This window comes from Arvicola amphibius, chromosome 2, assembly GCF_903992535.2.
Source record: "Arvicola amphibius chromosome 2, mArvAmp1.2, whole genome shotgun sequence".
Taxonomy (NCBI): domain Eukaryota; kingdom Metazoa; phylum Chordata; class Mammalia; order Rodentia; family Cricetidae; genus Arvicola; species Arvicola amphibius.
In genome coordinates, this window is record NC_052048.2 from 43159542 (window position 1) to 43184642 (window position 25101).

At 34.1% G+C, this 25101-nt stretch overlaps 1 protein-coding gene across 1 annotated transcript in view; it reads right to left on the bottom strand.

Annotated features, from left to right (window-relative positions):
• The window catches only part of Cntn6 (contactin 6), a 211805-nt gene that overhangs the window by 22495 nt on the left and 164209 nt on the right, over positions 1-25101 (bottom strand). Inside the window, exons 11-14 of the mRNA XM_038319610.1 lie at positions 5058-5233; positions 4600-4717; positions 3853-4011; positions 1899-2048 (exon numbers count right to left, since the gene is read on the bottom strand). Of these exons, the coding sequence (XP_038175538.1) occupies positions 1899-2048; positions 3853-4011; positions 4600-4717; positions 5058-5233 (603 nt within the window). The remainder of the gene's footprint in view (positions 1-1898; positions 2049-3852; positions 4012-4599; positions 4718-5057; positions 5234-25101) is intronic.

Below are 25101 nucleotides of genomic sequence, written 5' to 3' on the forward strand. Positions count from 1 at the left end.
CTGTGTGTTTGCCTGCAGGCCAGAAGAGGGCACCAGACCCCATTATAGATGGTTGTGAGCCACCATGTGGTTTCTGGGAATTGAACTTAGGACCTTTGGAAGAGCAGGCAATACTCTTAACCTCTGAGCCATCTCTCCAGCCCCCTTGATGCTCCTTCTTAAGATAGCATTTTCTACCATACATTTTAAGGTTCAGTTTACGCATCATTTTGTTTGCTTATTCTTTTCATAAACTTCATCTAAACATAAACTGTAATGTCTAAGTATTATTCATTTTGTCAAAAATGGCATGATCAGAGTAATGTCTACAAGAGTTACTCAATAGATAGTATTTGACAGCTTCACATGTATTCAAGACCTTTCCATTGTTAGTTATCTAAGTAATATTTTCACATCAAGCTAAATTGTTTTTGTTTCTATTTTCCAATGTAATGATAAGCAGAAAAACATTTTCTTTTAAAGATTATTTATATAATTTATGTATTTTGTATTTGTGTAAACATACACCGTGCATTTTCAGGTGCTTGTAGAAATCAAACAAGTGATAGAACTGGAAGTACAGGGAGTTGTGAGTCACTCAATCTGGACGCTATAAACTCAATCCAGGTCCTTCGGAAAAGCAGAAAGCAAAGAACTCTTAACTTCTGAGCCATGTCTTCATCCCCTACTTTCTTTATTCAATTTAACATAAACTAGCCTTACTATTAAAACCATATTGAAAAAAAGTTATTCTTGATTACCAGAAAGAGGGTATGGACAGTTACTTTAGTATGATAGAGGATACCTTTGTAGAATATCAGTATGAAAATCTGCAAGTCTTCTTGTTCTAGAGCGTGACAATGATCAGTATGCATGCAAATGTTACTTCATTAACTTCGCAATTGGAGTCAGCCAAAACTAGTGAAACAGTGACTGGAAAAAATCCTGGAAACTAAAGCTAGTGTCCAGAGTCAGGAGGATGAGCCTGAATCTTAGGTTCCAAGGTGGACCTGAAGCTCATGTGGGTGGAGAGTAAAGTGCTACTTGGACAGTTTTGGGTGTGGAACTCCATAGTTTAGGGTTCAAATACAGAATGCCAGAAGCAAAGAGTTTTATAGGTCCTGCTCTCAGTCCGTCCTCCATAAAATAAAGGAACCTCCCATTCACTTTCACATTTCAACATGATTTAATTCAGTGTTAGTATTGCCAAATATATTTATTTTGATAATCTATTCTAAAGCAAAAAGAATGGTGTCGGGTGTGGGATGTGCATTGCTTTTCAGGGCACTTGTCTGGCATGGGAAAGCTTCTGAATTCCATTCCTAGAATTGCAAAAACAAAACAAAAGAAAAGAAAACAAAATCTTTCCTTTAAAAGGAAATTATTAGTATCTGATAATTTTGATAATTGTTCATCCTTTATGGAAATAACTTAACTCATGTTTTTTTAAACTAGGGTAGCAAGAACAAAGGTATTTTATGATTACTTGGCTGGATAAAATGGAATTATATGAACTTTAGATGACAAAAGACTGGGTATGCTATCGGGGAATTAAAGGCTGAGGCTGAGGGTATGTTATAAAAATGTACAAAGACTTGATTTGGAGTAAGGTTTCACTTGGATTCTGCTGTTCAATGAACTATCCGGTACTAAATTAGCATTTTTGTTTAGTGGTTTAGGCATTTCCTTATGTTCATGAAGAAGAATTTATATTGTTATAACTAGATCAAAGTTGAAAAAAAAACAGATGAAAATGAGGATTGGTTGAGTCAAGTAGATGCTATATTAATTATTTACTACCATCTACAAATGTGAAGACTGGAACCCTAACTTCCCAACACTAATTGTGTTCTTACAATTGTAAAATTCCTTCTTTAAGAACTCTGACAGAAAGGAGTAAACATTGATTTCTTTATTACCTGATGCTTTGGTTCTCAGCAATTCTGATGGCTTGCTTGGCTCTCCAATTCCAATGTTGTTCCCAGCAACGACACGAAATTCATATTCCACCCAAGGACTCAAACCAACTACTGTTGCATTATATGTCTGTCCATTGAGAATTTCAGGGACTAAAGAAAACAAACAAAAATCTGAACTGAGTACTTAAAGTCATGAATATGCACTAGTCAAGAGCACAAAATTATCCTTATTTTTTTGCATTTGTACACATATGGTGCTGAAAGTTTTTTTTTTATTTTATTTCTGTGAAGGATTATTTAGGAAGTTTGATGAACACTGGATTAATTTTGTTGGTTGCTTTTGGTAGACTGGTCATTTTTATATTAATTATACTGATCAATAAGCATGGGAGGGCAGTCTTTCCATCCTCTGAAGACTTCTTCAACGTTTTTGTTCAAAGTCTTATAGTTTTTATTATATAAGTGTTTCAGTTGTTTAGTTAGAGTTATTAGAAGGTATTTTAACTTTTGAGGCTCTTAGGAAAGGTTATGTATCCATCATTTCTTTCTAGACTTTCATTTGAATATAGGAAAGCTACTGATTTTTATCTGTGAATTTTGTGTCTAGCTACTTTGCTGAAAGTATTTATTAGCTATAGGAATGTCCTGCTGGAGTCTTTAGGGAGTGTGATGAATAATATTATAACATCTGCAGAAACTTACATTCTTTGACTTCTCCCTTTCCTATTTGTATCCCCCTGATCCCCTTCAGTTGCCTTATCACTGTATTGAATGGCTATAGAAAGAATGAACATTCTTGTCATGTTCTTAATCTTAAAAGAAAACCTGTGAGTTGCTCACCATTTAGAATAGTACTGGCTATTGGCTTGCTGTAAATTATCTTTACTATGTTGAGGTATTTCATACCCAAAGCCTCTCCAAGATTTTTAACATGAAAGGGTGTTGGATTTTTTCACGTCTTCTCGGTAGCTAATGAAATGACCATGTAGTTTCTGTCATGTAGAATATTTATGTAATAAATTATTTTGTTGATTTGCACATCACTGCATCTCTTGGATGAAACTCTGAATCACAGTGGGTAATCCTTTTTAGTTTGTCTTTATATTATGTTTTCAAGCATTTTATTGATAATTTTTGCATCTATGTTAATAAGGAATGTTGAGCTATTATTTCCTTTTTGTTTGATTTTTTTTATCTTGTTTTATTACCATATAGTTTGGGCATTAGTTTAATAATTCCTTCATAAGAAGCATTTGGAAATATTCTTTCCGTTTCTGTTTTCTAAAATACCTTGTGGAATATTGGCATTAGTTCTTCTTTGAACATCTTAAAGCAATCAGCACTAAATCTATCAGGCCATAGATGTTGTTGTTGTTGTTGCTGCTGAAACATTTTTTAATCACTAATTATATTTGGCTATGGGTTTGGGGTCTGTTTAAATGGTTTATTTAATTTTGACCAATATATCAAGAGCTTAATTCATTTCCTTTAGGTTTTCCAGTTGCTAGAACACAGATTATCAAAGTATATCCTTATGATTCTCCAAATTTCCTTATTGTCTGTTAGAATATCTTTTTCACTTCTCAGTTTTGAAATTTGATCTTTTTTATCTTTCCTTTTGTTATTTTGGTTAAAAGTTGATTTTTATTCAAGGAATCAGTCTTTATTTTATTGATTTTTTTCCTTTGGCACATTTTGTTATTTCTATTTCACTGATTTCAGCCCTGAGTTTATTTCATCCTATCTACTCTCTTATTTAGTCTTGCTTTTTAAAATGCTACCAAGTATATAGTTAAGTTATTAATATGTGGTATCTCTAGTTTGGAGGTATAGCTAATAATTTATATTATAAAATTAAGTATTGTAAAATATGTTTATTAGGGTTATCAAATTAAGATTTTATATCAGTGAGTATCATTATTAGACAATCATCACAAATACGGAAGTCACTTACCTGTAGCAACGGCTTGCCAGCCTACCGAGAAGGGTGTCCGAGTCTGAACAGTAAATATTTGAATGGGACTGTTATTATCAGGACCAGGTCTCCAGCTCAACTGGGATGTGGTACTTGAGATGTGTTCCACTTTTACATCTTCTGGAGGACCAGGGGGACCTTGAAAAACATCATTTATGACAACTGTGTTGGAAATATTTAGACATATCAATTGAGGACTAGTTTACCTGCAATATATGTAAAGTAAATTACTGAATACAAGCTGATGGTTGTTGAATAAATACTAAAAATCTATCTTATCCAGATGTGTAATCAAGAGGACCCATTAACTTAGAAAAGCATCTTTATAGAGTAGGCAATACTAATGTATTTATTGAATAACATGTTACAATGAGCTGATTTAAAAATTAATATCCATTCTCTCTCAAATGTAGTTTAAGTAAATATAACTAATATCGACAAATGTAAAATCCTATACATTTTATTCTGTTATGACAGTAACTGATTATTGCAAATGGTAAGCCAGTCTAAATTTTAGGAATTTATACTTTGTGCCAAACATAGTCATTTACTGCCCATAAACACAGAACCAATATGATAGACTCTTGGAATTTACAAAACAAGAAATTATCTGTTTTTCCCTCATCCCCTTATCCACATTTAATTCCTCAAATAGCTGCCATTTATATATGGACATTTATGATCATGAGTAAAGAATAGAACCCCTCTTTCATCATTTCTGCTCACCTCTCACAATGATATCAGCTACAGCAGACAAGCGTTCCAGTGTTGTTTGTACTGTGCATAGATATTTTCCTGAATGTCCTAATTGAATATTCCTTATCATCAAATCCCCAACAGATTCCTGTAGACAGAAAAAGAGAATTGGATGAATGAATAATCACACACAGCGGGTCCTATTTTCTTTACAGCTGGGTAGATATTAAACATAAGACAGTTTTGAAATTAGAAGACATTAAGATTATTATAGTTTTCTATAATTTATCTCTTTCTTATCCCTGTTAATTGCATCTAGAAACAAGTATTTTTGTGAAATACATAAAATAAAGCAAAACAAAAAACAGATGCAGCTTTATGTGCAGATTGTGATTATTTCTATAATAAAGACGGAGAGAATGATTATGGACTACGTGGACTCATGTTTAACATGCTTCATTAAGAACTTAACATTTTTAGATACTTACTCCCCCAATTCTTTCAAAATGAGCCACACTTTTCTTTAAGTCTATAACATCTCCGTTAAAGTACCAAACAAATACAACTTCCATAGTCGGGTCATGCGATACTTGGCAGGGTAAAACGATACTCTCACCGACTGTAACATCCATTTTAGATGGTGGTATTGTAATGACAGTTCTTTCTGTTGAGAAAAGATTAAGCTTTAAAGGCTTAGAATATGCTAACACATAATTTTCAATATTTTGCTATTATTTTACCTCAAAGAAAAAACAAAACACCATTTGATTTAATATGAAAAAAATCTTCCTTTTTTCAAACATTATAAATAAATGAGTCATTTGTATCACCCTCACTCCCAAATCTGAGGAAATGAACCAGAAGAGGGGCAGGAAGATATTAAGAGAAAGAGATTTGGAGACCTGGTGAGAAGCAGCATTTTGGGGAGATTATAAGGCTGCTTCATTGATATCCTCATAGACCCTTGTTTGCTTACACTAGATAAAGCCAGTCAACACTGTAGCATAGATCATGAAGAGGTTCATGAGACCCCCCTGTTATGGAGGGACTAAGAGTGCTTGATCAGTTTTGGGGGGGTAGGAGATTAAAGTTATCTTTGCTTTCTTTCTTTAAAGTGTTCTCAGATGTTTGTTTATCTTTGGAGAACTTTCTGATTAGTTCTATGCTGTATATTTACAATTGCATTATCTTTTTTTTTCTTGATGATCAGGGTTTTCAGTTTGGTTGTTTGGTATTGTTTTGTTTTTCTGTTTTGTTGTTCCTTGTAATTCTAGTTGTTAATCCTCTTTAACATGTAAAATTAGTAAAGATTTATTCTATTCTGTAGGTTGCTGGTTTGCTCAAATGATACTGATCTTTGCTATACAGAAACTTTCTTTTAGCTTCCTGTGTCTTACTGATCAATCATTGATCTTAATGGCTGTGCTATCAGTGGTCTGAATGATCATCCTTTTCTGTACCATGGACTTTCCTGTGCTAACGAGAACAAACCTATTCCAAATTTTCTCTATTTTCAGATTTCTGCTATCTAGTCTTATGTTGAGCTCCTTGATCTATGGATCAATTTAGATGCTTCCTGAAATATAAACATATATTCAAGGAATTTAAATGGAGCTATAATATGATAAGATAGCCAGTATTCCAACTAAATATCTTATACCAATGGAGCTCTACTGAACCCCCTAAATATTACAGCTTATGGCCACAGTTATTAGTTACCTTCCAGTTCTAATGGTAAGACTCTATTGATGAAGACACACTTACTTATGCCATCAAGCATGGAGAAATTGAGTGGGTGCCCAACTAGAACTTTCACCCATAATGACTATCATTTGTGGTGAAAAAGTTACTTTGCACACTACAGGAGGAGAAAATTAATGACTAATATTACCCAACCATAAATCCTGTGACCTTGAAACAGTGAAATTCCTGCAAAATATACTAATATAATAGTGATATAAATGTTATGCAGTAACCAAACACTTTTTGATTGGATTTAAGGCCCCCACTATGAGATGGAATCCATACTTGACAACTGCTAAAATTGCCAAGAACCTGAAACTAGATAAGGTCATGGGTCTAAGTGAAAACCTACTAAATGAACACAGAAACAAAATAATTCCTAATTACATACTGCTATGTCCATAGAACAAAGCATCAACCCTCATCAGAGAAGCTTTTTCTTACACGGGGTTGTAACTAACAAAGAGACCCACAACTGGACTTTAGGCAGGGAGTAAGAAAATTTGGAACACTCATCCCTAAAAGGAATGTTTTTTATTCAAACTCTCCCCTCAAGACTAAGGGGTCTAAAAGGTAGCAAAGGCAGAAACAAAAGAATTTGAGGCAGTGAATGTGTCCAAGGAAGCAAGGAACAATGTCTTTCAGACACAGCAGGGCTCATAGGCATATGAATTTGTAGAGACTGTGGCAGCATTCACAATATCAGCACAAGTTAAAAATAGACAAAATCCCTTCATGTGGAAGAAGAAGTAGAAATGAAGTCCTACCTCTAGGCAAGAAGCTACATATAATAGATACCTTTTGTCAATGGGAAAATCAGTTTATTTTTTTTCTAATTGGGTAATGGTGGGTATATGAACCACACTCCAAGTTAGCCCAGAAATCATGCCCCGAAATGAGTAATTGGGAAAAACAAAACAGATTCCATGTCTTTTGTGTGCTTTTTGTTTTGTTTTGGTATTTTTATCTTAGTTTTCCTTTTTATTATATTACTTTCTATTTTTTTATTTTTTTTCTTTATGAGAGCTAGAGAGATAACCTGATATTGAATGTTTAGGGAAGTGGGAAGGATTTGCAAGGAGTTAGGAGTGGAGAACATAATCAAAGTATATTTTATTTTCAAAGATTAAAAAAAGAAAGAAAAGGATATATGAAGTTGTTAGGGTAAGGAGAATAGAATGGGTGGATATGGTGGACATTAAGATGATTAGAGGCAGTGAGTGTGAGGTAGATGAGAATAATCTAAACACATTATATGGAATTCTTAAAATTAATGATACATGTCTTCAATTAAACACCATTTCTTCTTTATTAAGGTGTAAAAAGTAAGGATCTCATAAGACAACATTCCACATTTAAGGAACCACACTATTTTTACATTTTAAACTAAATATCTAACGATAATATTAAAAAATACATAGTTACCACTCTAAATAACTAATTAGCTTAAGAATCCATAAGACAAATTGCATTTCTAAGTCTAGATACACCACAATTTGTGTAGTTTTATAATTGCATGTTTATATTTAAAAGCTTGAATGAAACTTATATTAAGAATGCTTGTAATAGTCAATTTTTTTCTTTTAACTAAAGTTGAGATGTGAATAGGAAAGATGGGAGTCTCTATTTGTAAACCCAAAATTTTTGATATCAAAATATGCAGCTGTCATAGAAACATTCTTTTTAGGATTTTTTTTTTCCTAGAGGCCAATACTTGTTCCACATGTCCCCTTACATCATGGCATAAAATTTCAAAGTCATTTCCAAGATGAATCTAGGTTTCCTGCGTTATTAGAAAGAATAACATTCATAGGCATTTTAGTTATTTATAGTGAAATATGCAGCTTAGATTCCAGAGCATTGAGGATTCACCAACACCAAGAACCATCATTTCTTTCTTTATTGTTGTTAATTTTTTCCATAAAATCTGTCATGTTATTCTACCTCCCTCAGCATCTCAATGATCTCTACCACCTCCCCACCCACCCAAATCTACATCCTTTCTTGTTCTGATTTTCATTAAAACAGACAGGTAGGGCTGGAGAAATGGTTACGGATTTAGAACACTGGGTGTTCTTCCATAGGACCTGAGTTCAGTTCCCAGCACCCACATGGCAGCTCACAACTGTCCATAACTCCAGTCCAGGAGATCTGCCATCTTCACACAGACATGCATGCAGGCTAAACACCAATAGATATAGAATAAAGATAATTAATTAAAAAAAAAACAAACAGGGATCTATAAAAAGACAAAAGAGCTAAAAAAGATAAAATAGAAGTAAACAAATCTGTTTAGGACAAAAGCAACATAAAGAAAATGCAAGCCGGGCAGTGGTGGCACACGCCTTTAATCCCAGCACTTGGGAGGCAGAGGCAGGCGGATCTCTGTGAGTTCAAGACCAGCCTGGTCTACAAGAGCTAGTTCCAGGACAGGCTCCAAAGCCACAGAGAAACCCTGTCTCGAAAAACCAAAAAAAAAAAAAAAAAAAAAAAAAAGAAAAGAAAAAAAGAAAATGCAAAAGAAACACATACAGACATAGAGACACATTCATTGGAACATGCAGAAATCCCCTAAAATCACAAGATTGGTACTTATATAATATATAAGCAAAAGGTCTATTGGAAAGGAAGAAGAGGGAGGAGAAGGAGAAAGAAGAGAAGAAGGAGAGGAGTAGGGGAAGAAGAAAGAAAAAAGAGGAGGAGAAGCAGCAGGGGGAGGAGAAGATCAGACAAAGCCTTATGAGATGAAAATAGTTCCAGAAATCCCATTCAGTTCAGTTTATGTTAGCTATCTATTCCTGAGCATGGGGTCTGGCTTTAAGAGTGGTTTGTACACCTGGAGAGACTCTTAGAGAAAACAAATTTTTCATCATTACTAAAGGGAGGGCATTTGAACAGAAACATACTGAAACAATGCATCACTCAATTTTGCCTACAAAATGTTAAACTGCTAGTTTGTATTAAAATATCATATTGGCAAAGACATAAAAGTTGAATATAGGAAGTAGTAATTATAGGGTTTTTTTCAAGATTTATTTATTATTTACACAGTGTTCTGCCTGTATGACAGAAGAGGGCACCAGATTTCATTACAGATGGTTGTAAACTACCATGTGGTTGCTGGGAATTGAACTTAGGACCTCTGGAAGAAAAGCCACTGTTCTTAACTTCATAGTCATCTCTCCAGAATAATATTTGTAGGTTTTAAGGTAACTTAATGAATCAGCCGTGGTAAAAATGAAAGAGAACCTTACATTTCTGAATATAAAGGAGAGAATAATATGTTAGATATATTCTGTTATGTCACAACCTGGGAGTAGTCTGAACAGAGGACTTGACAACTGCTTCCATTTGCAATTTAAAGTGGTTTTTTAAAATCAACTTTGTCACAGTTTATCACTTCCCAAGTGATATCTAACATTTTAAACACAATTTTGGTAATAAGGAAAGGTTTTTGTCTAGTAGTTTCTTTGAAAAAATCACTATCATTTTATTGATATTTGTAGGCAGATTAGTTGGCAAATTAGATGTGTTGGTAAAGTCAAACTGTCCATGTTTAAGTTTTTACATTAAGCATTTTAACTAATATTCAAGCATTAAAATTTATGACCACTTCTTCCATTTAAGATAGAGCATAGTGGCAAAATTAAACTAATTATTCTCTATATGTGTTGCTCATTGGCCATACAGTAATGACTAAAGCTTCATGAATAAGAAGTTATCATAGTATGATATATAACTATTATACTTTCACTAGACTGTTCCAGCCTTTAAATGTATGACAAATATTTATTTGAGGACTCTTCATCCCTCCATCCTTCTGTTAAGTACTAGACAAATAATTGTGGGAGAAGGGATATAAAACAAGCACTGAGTAACACTGTATGTTTGCCTTCACAAATGTGTCAACAGAGGGTGGCTGTCATATATGAGATTGTGTTATTGTATACATCACCAAAACTGAGGCAGCTCCATATGTATGAAGTAATTCCATTAGTATGTTCTACTTTTGAGGGATTATTTTGTAGAAAAGAGATTGCTTTAATAAGGAAGTTCATGGAAAGTACAAGAATCTCAAGAAAAGCTCACATGTGGCAAGAAAGAGCCATATCCCCTGTTGTCAATGATATTTGTAAGGTATCTGTATGAAAAAACTCTGTTTGGTAGATGTTAGAAAGTCCTGATGAGTCAGAGGAAGACATGAGTGAAGTGTTAAGATGAAGTCTCCTAACAGCCATAGAGAGAGGGACTTGGAGCATATCAAGTCAGTAAACTAGTGGGTACCACTGCAAGATAAAACATGGGCTTAGCTCCAGCAACATGGAAAGTTTGTTTTTGAAACTATTTAATACCATTTTTTATATTATTTTTTTTCTTTTTTTTCCTCATTTTTTTATTAAAGATTTCCATCTCCTTCCTTCCTCCTCCCCCTTCCCTCCCCTCCCTTCCACCCATACCCCCACTCCACCCCTCTCCAAGACAAAGAGCCATCAGGGTTCCCTTCACTATGTTAAGTCCAAGGTCCTCCCAGCTCACCTGAATGTGGCTGACGGTGGAGGAGGACTGAGAAACCAAGGACAATGGCAATGAACGTGAACTCTACAGCACGGACGAGCTCACTGTGAGCCTTGTCAGTTTGGTTGCTCACCTTCCTGGACTTAGGGGGAGCTGGGAGGACCTTGGACTTACCATTTTTTTCTCTAAAATACTTTACTGTTTATAAAATTTGAGAAGAGTGATATTGATACATGAATGGTTCGATCAATTTGTATATATTAGAACACATACCACTTTATTGAACTTATATCTTGATTATAAGATTTTTCTTACTTGCTATTTTATAAATTCATCAGACCACTGGAATCTATATTTTAATAACTTTATTTTCATTGGAGGTAATTACTTGAGCTACATCACTACTCTTTGCCAGTGTTTGATAAACATTTTTTTGATAGTCTGTTTTTTATTGAAAAGAATTTTTTGTTTCCAGTTTATTTATTTTTTATTAAAAATTGCCATCTCCTCCCCTCCTTCTCCCCTTTCCCTCCCCTCCCCTCCACCCATATCCCCACTCCCTCCCTCTCCAGGCCAAAGAGCCATCAGGGTTCTCTACACTATGTTGAGTCCAAGGTCCTTCCAACTCCCTCCAGATCCAGGAAGGTGAGCAACCAAACTGACAAGGCTCACACAGAGCCCGTCCATGTCGTAGAGACCAAGCCCATCGCCATTGTCCTTGGCTCCTCGGTCAGCCTCCACCATCAACCACTTTCAGAGAGTCCGATTTGGTCGCATGTTCCATCAGTCCCATTCCAAGTGGACTTGGTGGTCTCCCATTAGTTCTGTCCTGCCGTCTCAGTGGGTGAACGCATCCCTCATGGTTCTGACTTTCTTTCTCATGATCTCTCTCCTTCTGCTCCTCATCAGAACTTTGGGAGCTCAGTCCGGTGCTCCAATGTGGGGCTCTGTCTCTATCTCCATCCATCGCCAGGTGAAGGTCAAGGCTCACAGTGAGCTCGTCCATGCTGTAGAGTTCACATTCATTGCCGTTGTCCTTGGTTTCTCAGTCCTCCTCCACCGTCAGCCACATTCAGAGAGCCCGGTTTGGTCCCCTGTTCCATCAGTTCCATTCCAACTGGAGTTGGTGGTCTCCCGTTAGATCATGGTTGGGATATAGGAAGGATTGATAAACATTTTTTAAGATGTTTATTTTACTAAGGACTTTTAAGGCCAATATAACATTATTAGAGCTATGAACTTTAGTTTCAGACTGCAATATTTCTGTGAACTTCTGATAAATTGCTTCTTATAACATGAGCTGTTAATATACACATGAATGCAGGGTATTATTTATTCTAAAATAATTTAAGCTTTTATCACTGTAAAATATATTTTATGAAAGTTTTTATTCATCTTTTCAGGTAAATGTATATGAGAGAACCTTGGAATTTGTTCTGATATAGACTGTAAACAATAGACATTGTGCAGGAAGCTGGCATGGCATTATGATTTGTGTATTAGTTTAAATGTCATTTGTTCATTCCATTGTGGTTTTTCAATTACAACAAAAAACTCATTAATAATTGGTTTTCCTGAAGCTTCATATAAAAATAGAGTTCTTCTCCTTGTATCAAATAATCTTCAAATTAAATTTTTATTTCTAGCCCTGTGGATATTAACTTTGTCATGCTGTAGAAGTGTTCAAAACTCATAGATTTTCTAAACTCTAAAGAATTCAGGCAACAGTATGATATGCTTTATTGCACTGCCCAAACATAAATATATGTTTTTTTTTGTAAAAGTTTGCTGGCAAAGTTTATTTCCTATGTACTACCAGCTCATACCCTGCTGCTGAGACTGGAGAATTAATATTTCTGAAATTGCCACAGCAAGAGTTAGGCAACCTGGCTGATTCTTTCCCTGGGTCAGGGGCTGACTGTCAGAATCTTTTCAACTGAAGCTGCTATTGCTGTCCACAGCTGCTCTCTGTTGTTGCCCCCACATGGATGTAGACCCTAATGTGCCTACCTGCCCACTTGGGAACCTAGCTAGGCATAAACATGCATACCTGCACAATGGGCTATTTTCTCATGTGTGCACTACCAGAACAGTACCCAGTCCTGAGCTACTGCTTAAGAGTATAATCACGCTCATATGTTCATGTGCAGGCTACATCACATCACTAGATATAAGTATAAAACAAGTTCAGTGATAGGCAGATGAAGAAATTTAAGACAACAGTGGAATATGAAATCAAGTATGATACACATTTTAGCAGGAAACAACGTGAGACTGGGTAAAGTGTCTTAGGAGCAAGCCCTGCATACCATGTTAATCATTATATCACTATATATGAGTAAAGAAGAAGAGAACAGAATTACCAGAAGATGATGGGATAGGAAAGATGGGAAAAGAGAACAAGATGTTCATAGGGAATACAATTACATCTAGTTAGGAAGATAATGTTTGAATGCTTATTCAACAGCAGGATTTATAGTTAATAATAATCTATCACTTACTCAGATTTTCTGAGTATAATTAGCATAATTTTATTTTAAAAGCAATAAGTATTACATGACTGATAAGTTAATTAGCTTAATTTAATACTATAACAATGAAAACATCACGCAGTGTTATATAGATACATGCAACTTTAGTTTATTAAAGTATTTTTTAAAAAAGAAATGTGTAATTTTCTTGAAAGATATGTGAAATATTGAAAGTATGAAGTAAGTATTGGCCCTAATTGTATACCTGATCTTGGCTATGAAAAATGGGGTGTTTATTATGAGTTTCCTACACATTTTCAACTTGAATAGATTTGGAATCATTTGGGGACACTTTTCTGAGCATATATTTGAAGTATTTCTAAACAGTTTTAATGAGGAACAATGCATCCTGATTACAGGTGCTACTATAACATGGCTTAAGAGAAAAGACTAGATTAAAAGGAGGAAATGAAGAAGTCAGGCAACACTGGTATTTGTTTTATTCTACACTCTAATGACTGAATTCTGTTCCTATGCCCTGCCCGCTGTGATGGACTATATCCTCTCAAACTGTGACCACAAGAAATACTTTCTTCTTTAAGTTGATTATGTCAACTATTTTATCAGAGCAATGAGAAAAGTAACTGCCAAGTACAGACAGACACATTATCCAAGAAAAAGTGATGTGTGGTTAACTGAGCATAGCATCACCTGTAAGCATCCTCCTGTGTAGACAAAGCAAGGCTTGGGTCTCATGTTCTTCTCTCCAAACTGCATAGGAACCAATCTTACACTATCTACGAAACTTCCGAACAGTCAGGGAGCACTGGTCATTCTCTTAGGGTAATCATTTTGCAACCATGCTCAGCACCAGAGGAAAACTCAAAGTATGTACATAGGACAAAGAACAAGATCATGTTTTCAGAAATAAATAGTGATACTTGATTTAAACAAATATGCAAAATATTTATGAGTACTTTCAGGGGGAAAAGAGTGAACTTTGTTATCCATTATTTTTTCATTTGCATAGTCTTGAATATGTTAATAAAGTCAAGTATCTCAGAGATTTATTCAAAACACTCAGACAAAAAAAAAGAAAAGAAAAAAGAAAAGAATGCATGTTTCCATATATTCTAGTCCTTTCCTAAGTGTGGGTATGTTCCAACAGAGAAGTTTATTTTACTTGAAGTTTATATGGAAATGCTTCTTACAATTTGTTAATTGGTGAATGCATTCGAGTCTGAATTATACAAATTAAATGAAGAGAAGTGGACTGTACTAGACTACCACTAGTAAAACTTTCAGATTCATTAACCATCTTCATCTTGAAACAAAAAGGATAAAATAATCCATTTCACATTATTTCCTTTTTCTTGCATATACCATCCATGTTCATTGGATGTCTAGGCAAATGATGCTGAAATTTCTGCATGCACAAGATTTTCTTGTTGAATGTTCTCAGAATGCAAATTTCTCAGGTCCCACATAAAATACTGATTCAGTAGATTTCAAGTGAGATCCCTTAGTGTGGACTTTTCAGAAAACTCTCCAGTTGATTTGTGTAGTTATTGCAAATGCTACGCTGAGAAGACATTGATAAAAATTTTAAATAACATTTCTGTTTTAGGACAATTGACACTCTCTTAAATAGAACATCAGAAAGAGACTAATACCTTGGATACAGGAAAATTTCACTGTCAGTAAAATGCACTATTAAGAAAATTTTACTTGTAAGCACGGTGGTTCAGTGTTCCCCAGAATTAATTTTGTGTTTAATTGCATTTTTAGAGCTCTATATGACAGGTTAGTGTAAAGAAATTTCCAGAATTCATAGAATACAGATACATACTTATTCAAGAATTCCTATACTTCATAGATACATAATGTTTTTCATTTGTTTAATAACTTTAATGTGTTTTATGAAATAGGGAATGAATAGATCATGTGAATGTACAGCATATGTGATGAATGCACACACATATTAATATTTATGAGATAATCATGAAAACCAGAACCCTCAATATTAGAGGAAAAGCTTCAAATTTTTAAGATACTATCTCTATTTTTGTTAATTAAATATTCCTAAATATTTTAAAAATATATTCAGAAGTGCTTACAGATGAAATATAATATATATGGAATTTGTCTCCAGTTAAATAGGTTAAGTGTTGGTTCAGTAAGTAAAGGTTTTCAAGAAAGAAATTTAGAAATTAGTTGTTTAATTTCCACACTGGGAGATATGAACATAAAACTCTATTATTTCCTCTAGCTCTATTGTATTTCTAAAATGTTTCTACAATAGAAGACAGTCATAAAATGGTAAGTGGAATGAAAATTGCTCCACACAATATAGAAAAATAGTTTACACATAGCTCCTAAGCTAATAAAAACTAACTAAGTTGTAAGGCATATCCCACATACAAATGGGAAGTTTTGGAATATCAGTAGTAACCATTTTTGAAAATCTTCATTGGAACACAAAGTCATCACACCAAAATAATTTCACATACCCATCTTGCTTTTCAGATATATAAGGGAAATTTTCATAGAATTCAGATCAGTTTTGATAATTTTTTCCTCAAATTTAAAGTCATGTTTGCCAATAATTTTTTTCATAATTTATTTTCAGTTACGAACTTGCGAGTAGACAGGGAAACTAATCACATAAAACATGTCAGAAACACAAAATCTGTTTTTGTTAAGACAAATTAAATTTGTTCTCTGCATCAGTTGTCAAGGACAATATTACATGTGTTGTAATATTTATTTATTATATTAATAATATAATACTTATTTCAGAACATTTTAGAAGTCCCAAAAAGGTTAGAAAATGTGTGTCTGATATCATTGACCATAATGAATAAATTACTTTTTGTAACTCTATTTTGTTTTACACAACTGACATGGTTGAAATCTTTACTTGTGTGTGATGATCTTTTGAAGGTGACTGCTTGAGGATAACTCCAGCCCAAGTTCCACAATGTACCAAACAGTGCATTCTCTCCATACAAACATGGGACTCTGCCTTTATGTATTTATAACATAACAGGAAATGTTGCTAAGATATAAATAAAAAGTTTTGTAGTATACTATTTACACTTCAAATTGGTGACATTATCCTACAGTTTGCTTTTGTTCTTACAGAATAACTTGTAAAAACTAGAAACATTAAAATATGCTTTGAAAGATGATCTCCTCCTTAAGTTTCTAAAAATCTCGATTTTTAATATGCTAACTTTTCTTATTTCTCTATATCTTTGCATCTACATGCCTCTATTGGAATTGTTTTTTTTTTTTGAACAATGAGAGCTTTATTAATGTGAGAGTAGTTCAAGTTGTAAGTAAATACACAGTTTCACTGAAGAAAACATGTATCTGGCCAAGAGTATCTATGAAGATACTTAACACTCCTCATTATCAAAGAAATGCAAATTAAAAACTTACATCTTTTAGAAGAGTTCTTAACAAAAAGGCAAGAGATAAGAGGCTGTGAAGTATAGGTAACACATGCTTTCTTCATTATATTTTTAATTAGATACAACAATTAGGAAAAAATTAAAACCAATAATGAAGTTTGATAAATACATAAAATGAGAACTTTCATATTACCCAACACACTTTGGTCTTCTTACACTCCCATGTTCATTGCAGTGTTATTCACAAGAGTTAATATACAAAAGCATAGTTTGTATCTATCATTCATTGGGAGGATAAAGAAAATACAGACTGTCACACCAGAGTTTCATTGGTATATTATTCAGTCCAGTGACCAAAGAAAAGTGTTTTCATTTCTGACAGCATAGATCTGCCAGGATGACATGAGAAATACGATTGTTTGCAGGAAGAAAAAAATATTTCTAAAACTAATTTATATGAAGAACCCAAGATTGCCACACACATAAAAGCATTTTGTGCAATGGTGGCTACCAGGAGAAGATTGGTAGGGGTATGCAGATGCACTGGCCAGTGGGAACAAAAGTAGTTGGTAATTATGAAGAGTAACCACTGTACACTAGTGACCTGCAGGGTGACAGGATTAGTCACACTGTAGTGTGCCCTGGAAATTTGATAAGAGACCTAGCTTTGGGTATTGTCACCACAAATGAAAGCATTATTAGGAGGAATGCAGACAAGCATGCTAATATTTGACTATGGCAATAAGTTGTTAGGTGTGAGAGCATACTAAAAATCATGATCATCTCACATGTTTTACACTGTTTTAAAGAGAAAATTATAATGGCAACCCTGTAAGATTATTCGAAAGGGACTTTTTAAATTTTCCTCATTTTGGTATTTGTGGGGTTATTTGGTTGAGAAAATAAGAATCATTGCTGGGGTGAACACGATGGATATGAAAGGAAATCAGAGAATATTGCTGAAGAGTATTAATGCTCCATTAACTCCCAAACAATGTTTCCTTCACTGTTATTAATTTGAGGAAGAACCTCATTTTGCTGTTGTGATAGTTGGTTGGGTAATGTAAACAAAGCAAAAGGAATATAAACTGGTAGTTTTGAGGCACAATTGAGGGTGGGGACCCTACAGAAAATTTCACATGTGATCTCTTGCAATTCTTTTCATCTCTGCTGGAGGATGGACAAACCTGTTGAAAGGACGCTGGTGGTCAGAATTGCCAAATAAGTGACAAGAAAGTTTGCAACAGAGAACTTTCAAAGTTGGAATGTATCCAGCCTAGTGGGCCACCTTGATGGGAGAGCAATGTATCAGTAAAACCCTAAATATTATCAGAACTATGATAAAACTTTTATTAACTCTATTTTATCAATGAATAAATAGCGAAGATTCACAAGGGATCTTTGTGTACTATTGATAAAGCATAGAAAGTTAACCAAAGAAAGATGAAAAATCAGTTTGGGAAAGAAAAGGGTATATTTAGATTAAATGGGAACCATGCTCCAGGAAATACTTTCTGTAAAGAACATACAAAGATATTATATAAGTGAATAGTCAAAAATTAAAAATATTTAAAGTATATCAAAATTATCTATTTCCAGAAGATTAAACTTGAAATAGAATTGAATAAGCACTAGGAGTAAACAGGAACAGAGTAAAATATATATGTATGCTTGTTATCTGCATATAATTATACATGTAAGCTAGAATACTACTTTAGAGAAACCAATAATTAAATTCAGAAGATAAGATGAAGTAAATTATGAAATTATAGAAGATAGCCCAATCCAGGAACTATAGGATTTTAAGAAATGCCTGTCAAGTGTTCAATATCATAGTAGAAAAGTGAACTGAACTACAAGGCACCATTTTGAAATTATGGCATATCAGGAGAAAGTAGAGTCCTAGCTAGAGAGAAAGACAGTAGAATGAAGGGATGAGAAAGCAAAATGTCTTCAGTTATCAGGGCATGGTAACATCATGAAATCTTAAGAGTGACCATTAAAATCCAGAATTGTATTTCTGAGCAAACTATTATTCCAGGGTAATCATAGAATAAAGGCATTTTCTAAGTTGTTTCCTTAGGGAGTTAATTTTCAGAAACTATTGGAATGTTAAATATGTAAAAAATAAGGGAATATATTTAACAAAAGAACAGGGTGGTATTTAAGCAACACAGTATTGATACCCAGTAGCAGTTAGGTTGACACAGAAGGGAGGAACTGAGATAGACATGGAACTGAATTACACTCATGTCCACAGAACACTAAGAAAACAAACAAGGGTAAGAAAACACAGAAAAATCAAAGTTGAAGTTCCCACGTAATCTTCAAAGCAACAAAAATATAACAGAAATTGGTATGATGTGGACTTTATTTCTGTAACTTTAGCTAATTGAAAATGGAAAATTTAATCATTATTTTAAGTGCTTTTGCTTGTCATGCACACAAACATAAAAACAAGAAAGGTCTATATTTTGAGACATACTAAGAATACTTTGGGACATACTAAGATTATCTGATAAAGTATGTTCATATACACTAAAATATACATGCAGTGCTTTGGTTATATTCTACCATAGGTTAGGATCGATGTCCTTTAATTTCAAAGCACAAAGTAATCATGGTAATCGTGGTTCACATATTCCAGTTTAGCTGAAGTCACCACTACCCATTTTCTTTATAACAATATGTAAATAATCCAGAAAAATAAGAAATAATTTCATAGTTTAAAGAAGAAATAAACAAAAACTAGAATTAGGCAATGAGTATCTCTAGATATGTATATACATATATATATATATATATATTGAATATATATATATATTATGCAATTATAGGAACTATGTAAGTTTATATGAAATAATTTCTTGGAAAATAAGAATAATAAAAGCAGTGTGAAGAAAGCTCATAGCACTAAATGCCTACACAAAGAAACTGGAAAAAAAATTCCACACTAGTTAGTTGACAGAACATCTGAAAACTCTAGAACAAAAGGATCAAATTCACCAAGAAGGACTAGATAGCAGGAAATAGTCAAATTGAGAGCTGAAATCAATAAAACAGAAACAAAGCACATAATACAAAGAATCAATGAGACAAAGAATTGGTTCTTATAGAAACTCAAGAAAATGGACAAAAGGCAGAGAAATTATCCCAATTAACAAAATCAGAAACAAAAAAAGGGACATAACAACAGACAGACATGGAGGAAAACTAGAGAGCCTTCGAACCATACTTTGAAAATGCACACTCCACAAAATTGGAAAATTTAAAAGAAATGGATAATTTTCTGGATAAATATCACTTAACAAAATTAAATCAAGACCAGATAAGCAAATTAAATAGGCCTGTAAATGCTAAAGAAATAGAAAGAGTCATCAAAAGTTTTCCAACCAAAAAAAGCCCACGACAAGATGGTTTCAGCACAGAATTCTTCAAGATTTTCACAGAAGAACTAGTTCCAATACTCCTCAAATTGTTCCACATGATACAAACAGGACGAACATTGTCAAACTTATTTTTACAAGGCTACCATGACCCTCATATCTAAACCACACAAAGACATTACTAAGAAAGAGAATTACAGACCAGTTTTAATCATGATCATGGATGCAAAAGTACTCAATAAAATACTGGCAAACTGAATCTAAAAACAAATTAGAAAAATAATCCATCATGACCAAGTAAATCTTTATCCAAAAAAGATTCAGGTGTGATTCAACATAACAAAAGCCTGTCTATGTAATTCACCATATAAACAACCCACCCCGCAAATACCCCACATGATCATCTCCTAAGATGCTGAAAAGCCTTCACAAAATACAACATCTCTTCTTGATAAAGGTCTTGGAGAGAGCAGGGATACAAGAAACATACTAAAACACAATAAAGGCAATATACAGCAAGCCTACAGTCAACATCAAACTAACTGGGGAGAAACTCAAATGATTCCACTGAAATCATGAACAAGACAAGGTTGTGTCCTCTAACCATATCTGATCAATATAGTACTTGAGGTTCTAGCTAGAGCAATAAGAAAACAAAAGAAGATTAAAGGGATATAAATCAGAAAAGAAGAATTCAAACTCTGTTTGCTGATGATATGATCATCAGCAAATTACATAAATGACCCCAAATATTCTACCAGTAAATTTCTACAATTCATAAACACCTTTAGTAATGTAGCAGGATATAGGATTAACTAAAAAAATCAATAGCCTTCTTTTGCAAAGATGATAAATAGGCTGAGACAGAAATCAGAGAAACATCATCCTTCACAATAGGAACTAATAACATATAAAACTTTGAGTAACTTTATACAAACAAGTGGACGACTTGTATGACCAAGAACTTCAAATCTTTGAAGAAAGAAATTGAAGGAGATGCTAGAAAATGGATAGATCTCCCATACTCTTGGGTAGGTAAATTAAAATAGTAACACTGGTAATCTTATCAAAAGCAGCCTACAGATTCAATAAAATGCACATTAAAATCCCAACAAAATTCTTTATAAATCTTGAAAGAATAATACTTACCTTCTTATTAAAAAGCAAAAAAAAAAAAAAAAAACAAATAGGAAAAACAATCCTGTACAATAAGGAAGTTCTGGAGGCATCACAATCCCTGACTTCAAACTCTACTACAGATATACAGTTCTGAAAACAACCTGATATTGGCATAAAAACAGACAGGAGGACTAATGGAGCCAAATCGAAGATGCATATATTAATCCACACACCTATGAACACCTGAATTTTGACAAAGAAGCAAAAAATATAAAATGAAAAAAAGAAAGAATCTTTAACAAATGCGGCTGGCTTAACTGGATATCAACATGTAGAAGAATGAAAACAGATCCATATCTATCACCATGCACAAAACTCAAGTCCAAATAGATCAAAGACCTCAGCATAAAACCAACTACACTGAACCTCATAGAAGAGAAAGTGGGAAGTACACTTGAGCACATTGGCACAGAAAAACACTTCCTAAATATAATCCCAGTAGCACAAACACTGAGAGAATCAATTAATAAATGGGTCCATCTGAAACTGAAAATCTTCCGTAAAGCCAAGGACATGGTCAACAAGAGAAAAAAGCAGCCTACAGAATGGGAAAAGATCTTCAACCTATCTTAGTGTTGACAGAGGTTTTCTGTCCTGCCTGGTCTCATAGCTATTTTATCCCAAAGAAATCACACAACGACCTACATTAATTAAAAACTGGTTGGCCTAGTAGCTCACACTTCTTATTAACTAACTCTTATAACTGATATTCGCCCATAATACTAGTCAGTGATAGCTACATGGCTTAGTATCATTTTTGGTTAGGCAGTCAAATCTTGCTTGCTCTATGTCTGACTTCCTCTCTCTCTTGCGTTACTACTGCAGACTGAAACTTCTCTATTCCTAGAATTCTCATTGTCCCACCTCTACTTCTTGCCTGGTTTCCCTGCCTATACTTCCTGTCTGGCTGTAGTGAGGGGAGCAGCGGTCTGCATTCCACCGCCCAGCTCCTGGCCGCCCCGCTAGCTTTACATGAAATAACAACACACAAACTGTATTCATTTAAACACTGCCTGACCCATTAGTTCCAGCCTCTTATTAGCTAATTCTCACATCTCTTGCTTTAACCCATATCTAATAATCTATGTAACTCCGCGAGTGGTGTCTTACAGGGAAAGATTCATCATGTCTGACCTGGTGGCTGGCTTCATGGCATCTGGCTCAGAGAGGAGAGGCATGGCATCTGTCCCACTTAGGAGAGGTATGGCATCTGTCCCAGAGAGGAGAGGCGGGGCAATTGTCTGAGCCATCTACCTCACTTCCTTCTTCCTGTTCTGTCCACTCAACCCACCTATGTTCTAACCTATTAGGCCAAGCAGTTTCTTTATTAATTAACTAATGAAATCATCAGATAGAAGACACACCTACATCATCTGGTTACTGACCTATCAGCATTTATTTAAAATACAAATGACAGGGTACAGACCATTGTTCCACATCATCTCAAGACCCAGTAATACCACTTTGGGGTATATACCCAAAGGATGTTGAATCATACCACAAGGACATGTGCTCAACTATGTTTATAGCAGCATTATTTGTTATAGACATAACCTGGAAACAACTTAAATAGATAGAGAAGATGTGGTATATTTATCTAATAGAGTACTACACAGTGGAAAAAATAATGACATATCAAAATTTGCGGGCAAATAGAGGGATCTAGAAAAAAACATATAGAATGAAGTTACCCAGACTCAGAAAGACAAATATATGTGCTTACTCATGAGTGGCTTTTAGACATAAAGAAAAGAAAAACCAGGCTACAATCCACAATCCCAGAGAACCTAGACTATAAAAATGACCCTGTGAAAGACATAAATGGATTTAGTATACATGGGAAGTAGAAAAATATAAGATCTCCTGAGTAAATTGGGAGCATGGGGATCATAGAAGAGGGTTGAAGGAGAGGCAGGAGGAAGAGAAGGGAGCAGCAAAAATATATATATATATATATATATAGCTCAGTAAAAACAATAAAAGGAGAGAAAAGAATGACAAATTAAATAAAGATCTATATATGAATTAATAATCAAAGCAGAAACTGTCATTTTTTTCTGAAAATCTGCTCCACAGATTCTATACAATGAATTAGATATGCCAAATATGTTGTGTGATATTTTAATCACATTCTGATAATAAAGCTTGTTAGAGTCAGAGAGTTGAACTAGCCACTAACTAACAAAAATTTACCATAGAAGTTTAGGAGACAGGAAGTAGTAAGGCAGGTCTTAGCTCTTTTGGATGGACAATCAGAAGAGCCAGGAAGTCACTGGTGGCTGCTTTGCCACTTCTCTCATCCATCTAGCTTTTACTCCTATATCTGATTCCCAATTTTTTATTGATAAAGAATAATTTAATTAGTTGAAAACATCAAACTACTCAGTTCCAAAGCTCTATGTGTTTAATAGGCTGTTATTATACTTGTATTATTAAATTTATTTTCTTATAAGGTCTTCATTTCACTTGTCTGTTTTTTCAACTGTAAGGTTCCAATCAGCATTATAGGATTGAGGAGTTTGTAGATGATAGGAAATAATACGTATTTTTCTTGCTTTTGATTAGTTAACATTTTTATTACTGTGAAGAGACAGCATAGCCACAGCTACTCTAATAAAGAAAAACATTTAATTGGGGTGTCTTACAGTTTCAGAGGTTTAGTCCATTATTGTCATGATGGAAAGCATGGCATCATGCAGGCAGGCATTCTATGGGAGAAGGAGTTGAGAATTCTACATCTGGTTTCATAAACAACAGGAAGAGACTTGTTTCACTGAGACAGGCTTGAGCATCTGAGATCTCAAACACATTCCCAGTGAAACACTTACTCCAAAAGACCAAACCTCCTAATAGTGCCATTCCTTATGTGCCTATAAGGGCATTTTCTTTCAAATCACCAGTTTGTTTCTATAAATGCACTCATAAAATTGTAAGTATCTAGTAAATGAAAACTAAGAAACAACTCCAACATTACTTGTGATATAAAACGAAAAATAAAAAAGTTGTCCAGACAAGTGTTAAAATTATATACATTATCCTCAAAAATAATTTCTCCATTAATACTTTATAATTCAAAACTATCTACATTAAAATACATCAAATCCCTTCTGTGTAAGAAAAGTTTAGAATGAACATTTTTAGTGAGATGTTCATACTCACTAAACTTCACTGCTATGATCTCAATCTCTACAATATGACAATGTTTTCCAATGTCCTGTCATTTCTCTGGAAATTTACATTCAAACAAGCTGAGCTTCTTGATAAAGGTTGGCTAAACTCTTCAAAGCCTCTACATTGCTGTTTAAGTCCACAAAACCTCCAATTATCTGCCTGTCTTGGATATGTATTCTGCTCAGTAATGCTGACCAATCTTAGAGAGTGCTCTCATACTGCATGAGAAAAAGCAGAGGGCATTCTGTGTGTGGGTATAATAAAGACTTCTATCACAAAGAATAAACAACTAAATGAGCGGCAATAAACTTAATTTGCACATTAGATATGCTTTTCCAAGTTCCGACATTTCAGTTGAAAATAATGCTGAAGCAATGAGGCCTATAATTGAACATCCAAAACTTCTCCAGTGGGGAAACAAAAACAAATGTTGCCTGCAAACAAGATCATTTTTATAGCCTGCTGTTACTCTGCTTTTTTAATAATTTTCGAAACACTACATCATATAATTCACTCCTTTATATGATATTTATATACAATTTCATATATGTACAAGATGTGGTTTTTACCTAAGTCCTAAAAAATGAGAACTTTTAAAACTATTTTCCCTCTCTATTCCCTGTTTGTGCCTATAGAACATGTCCTCAGTTC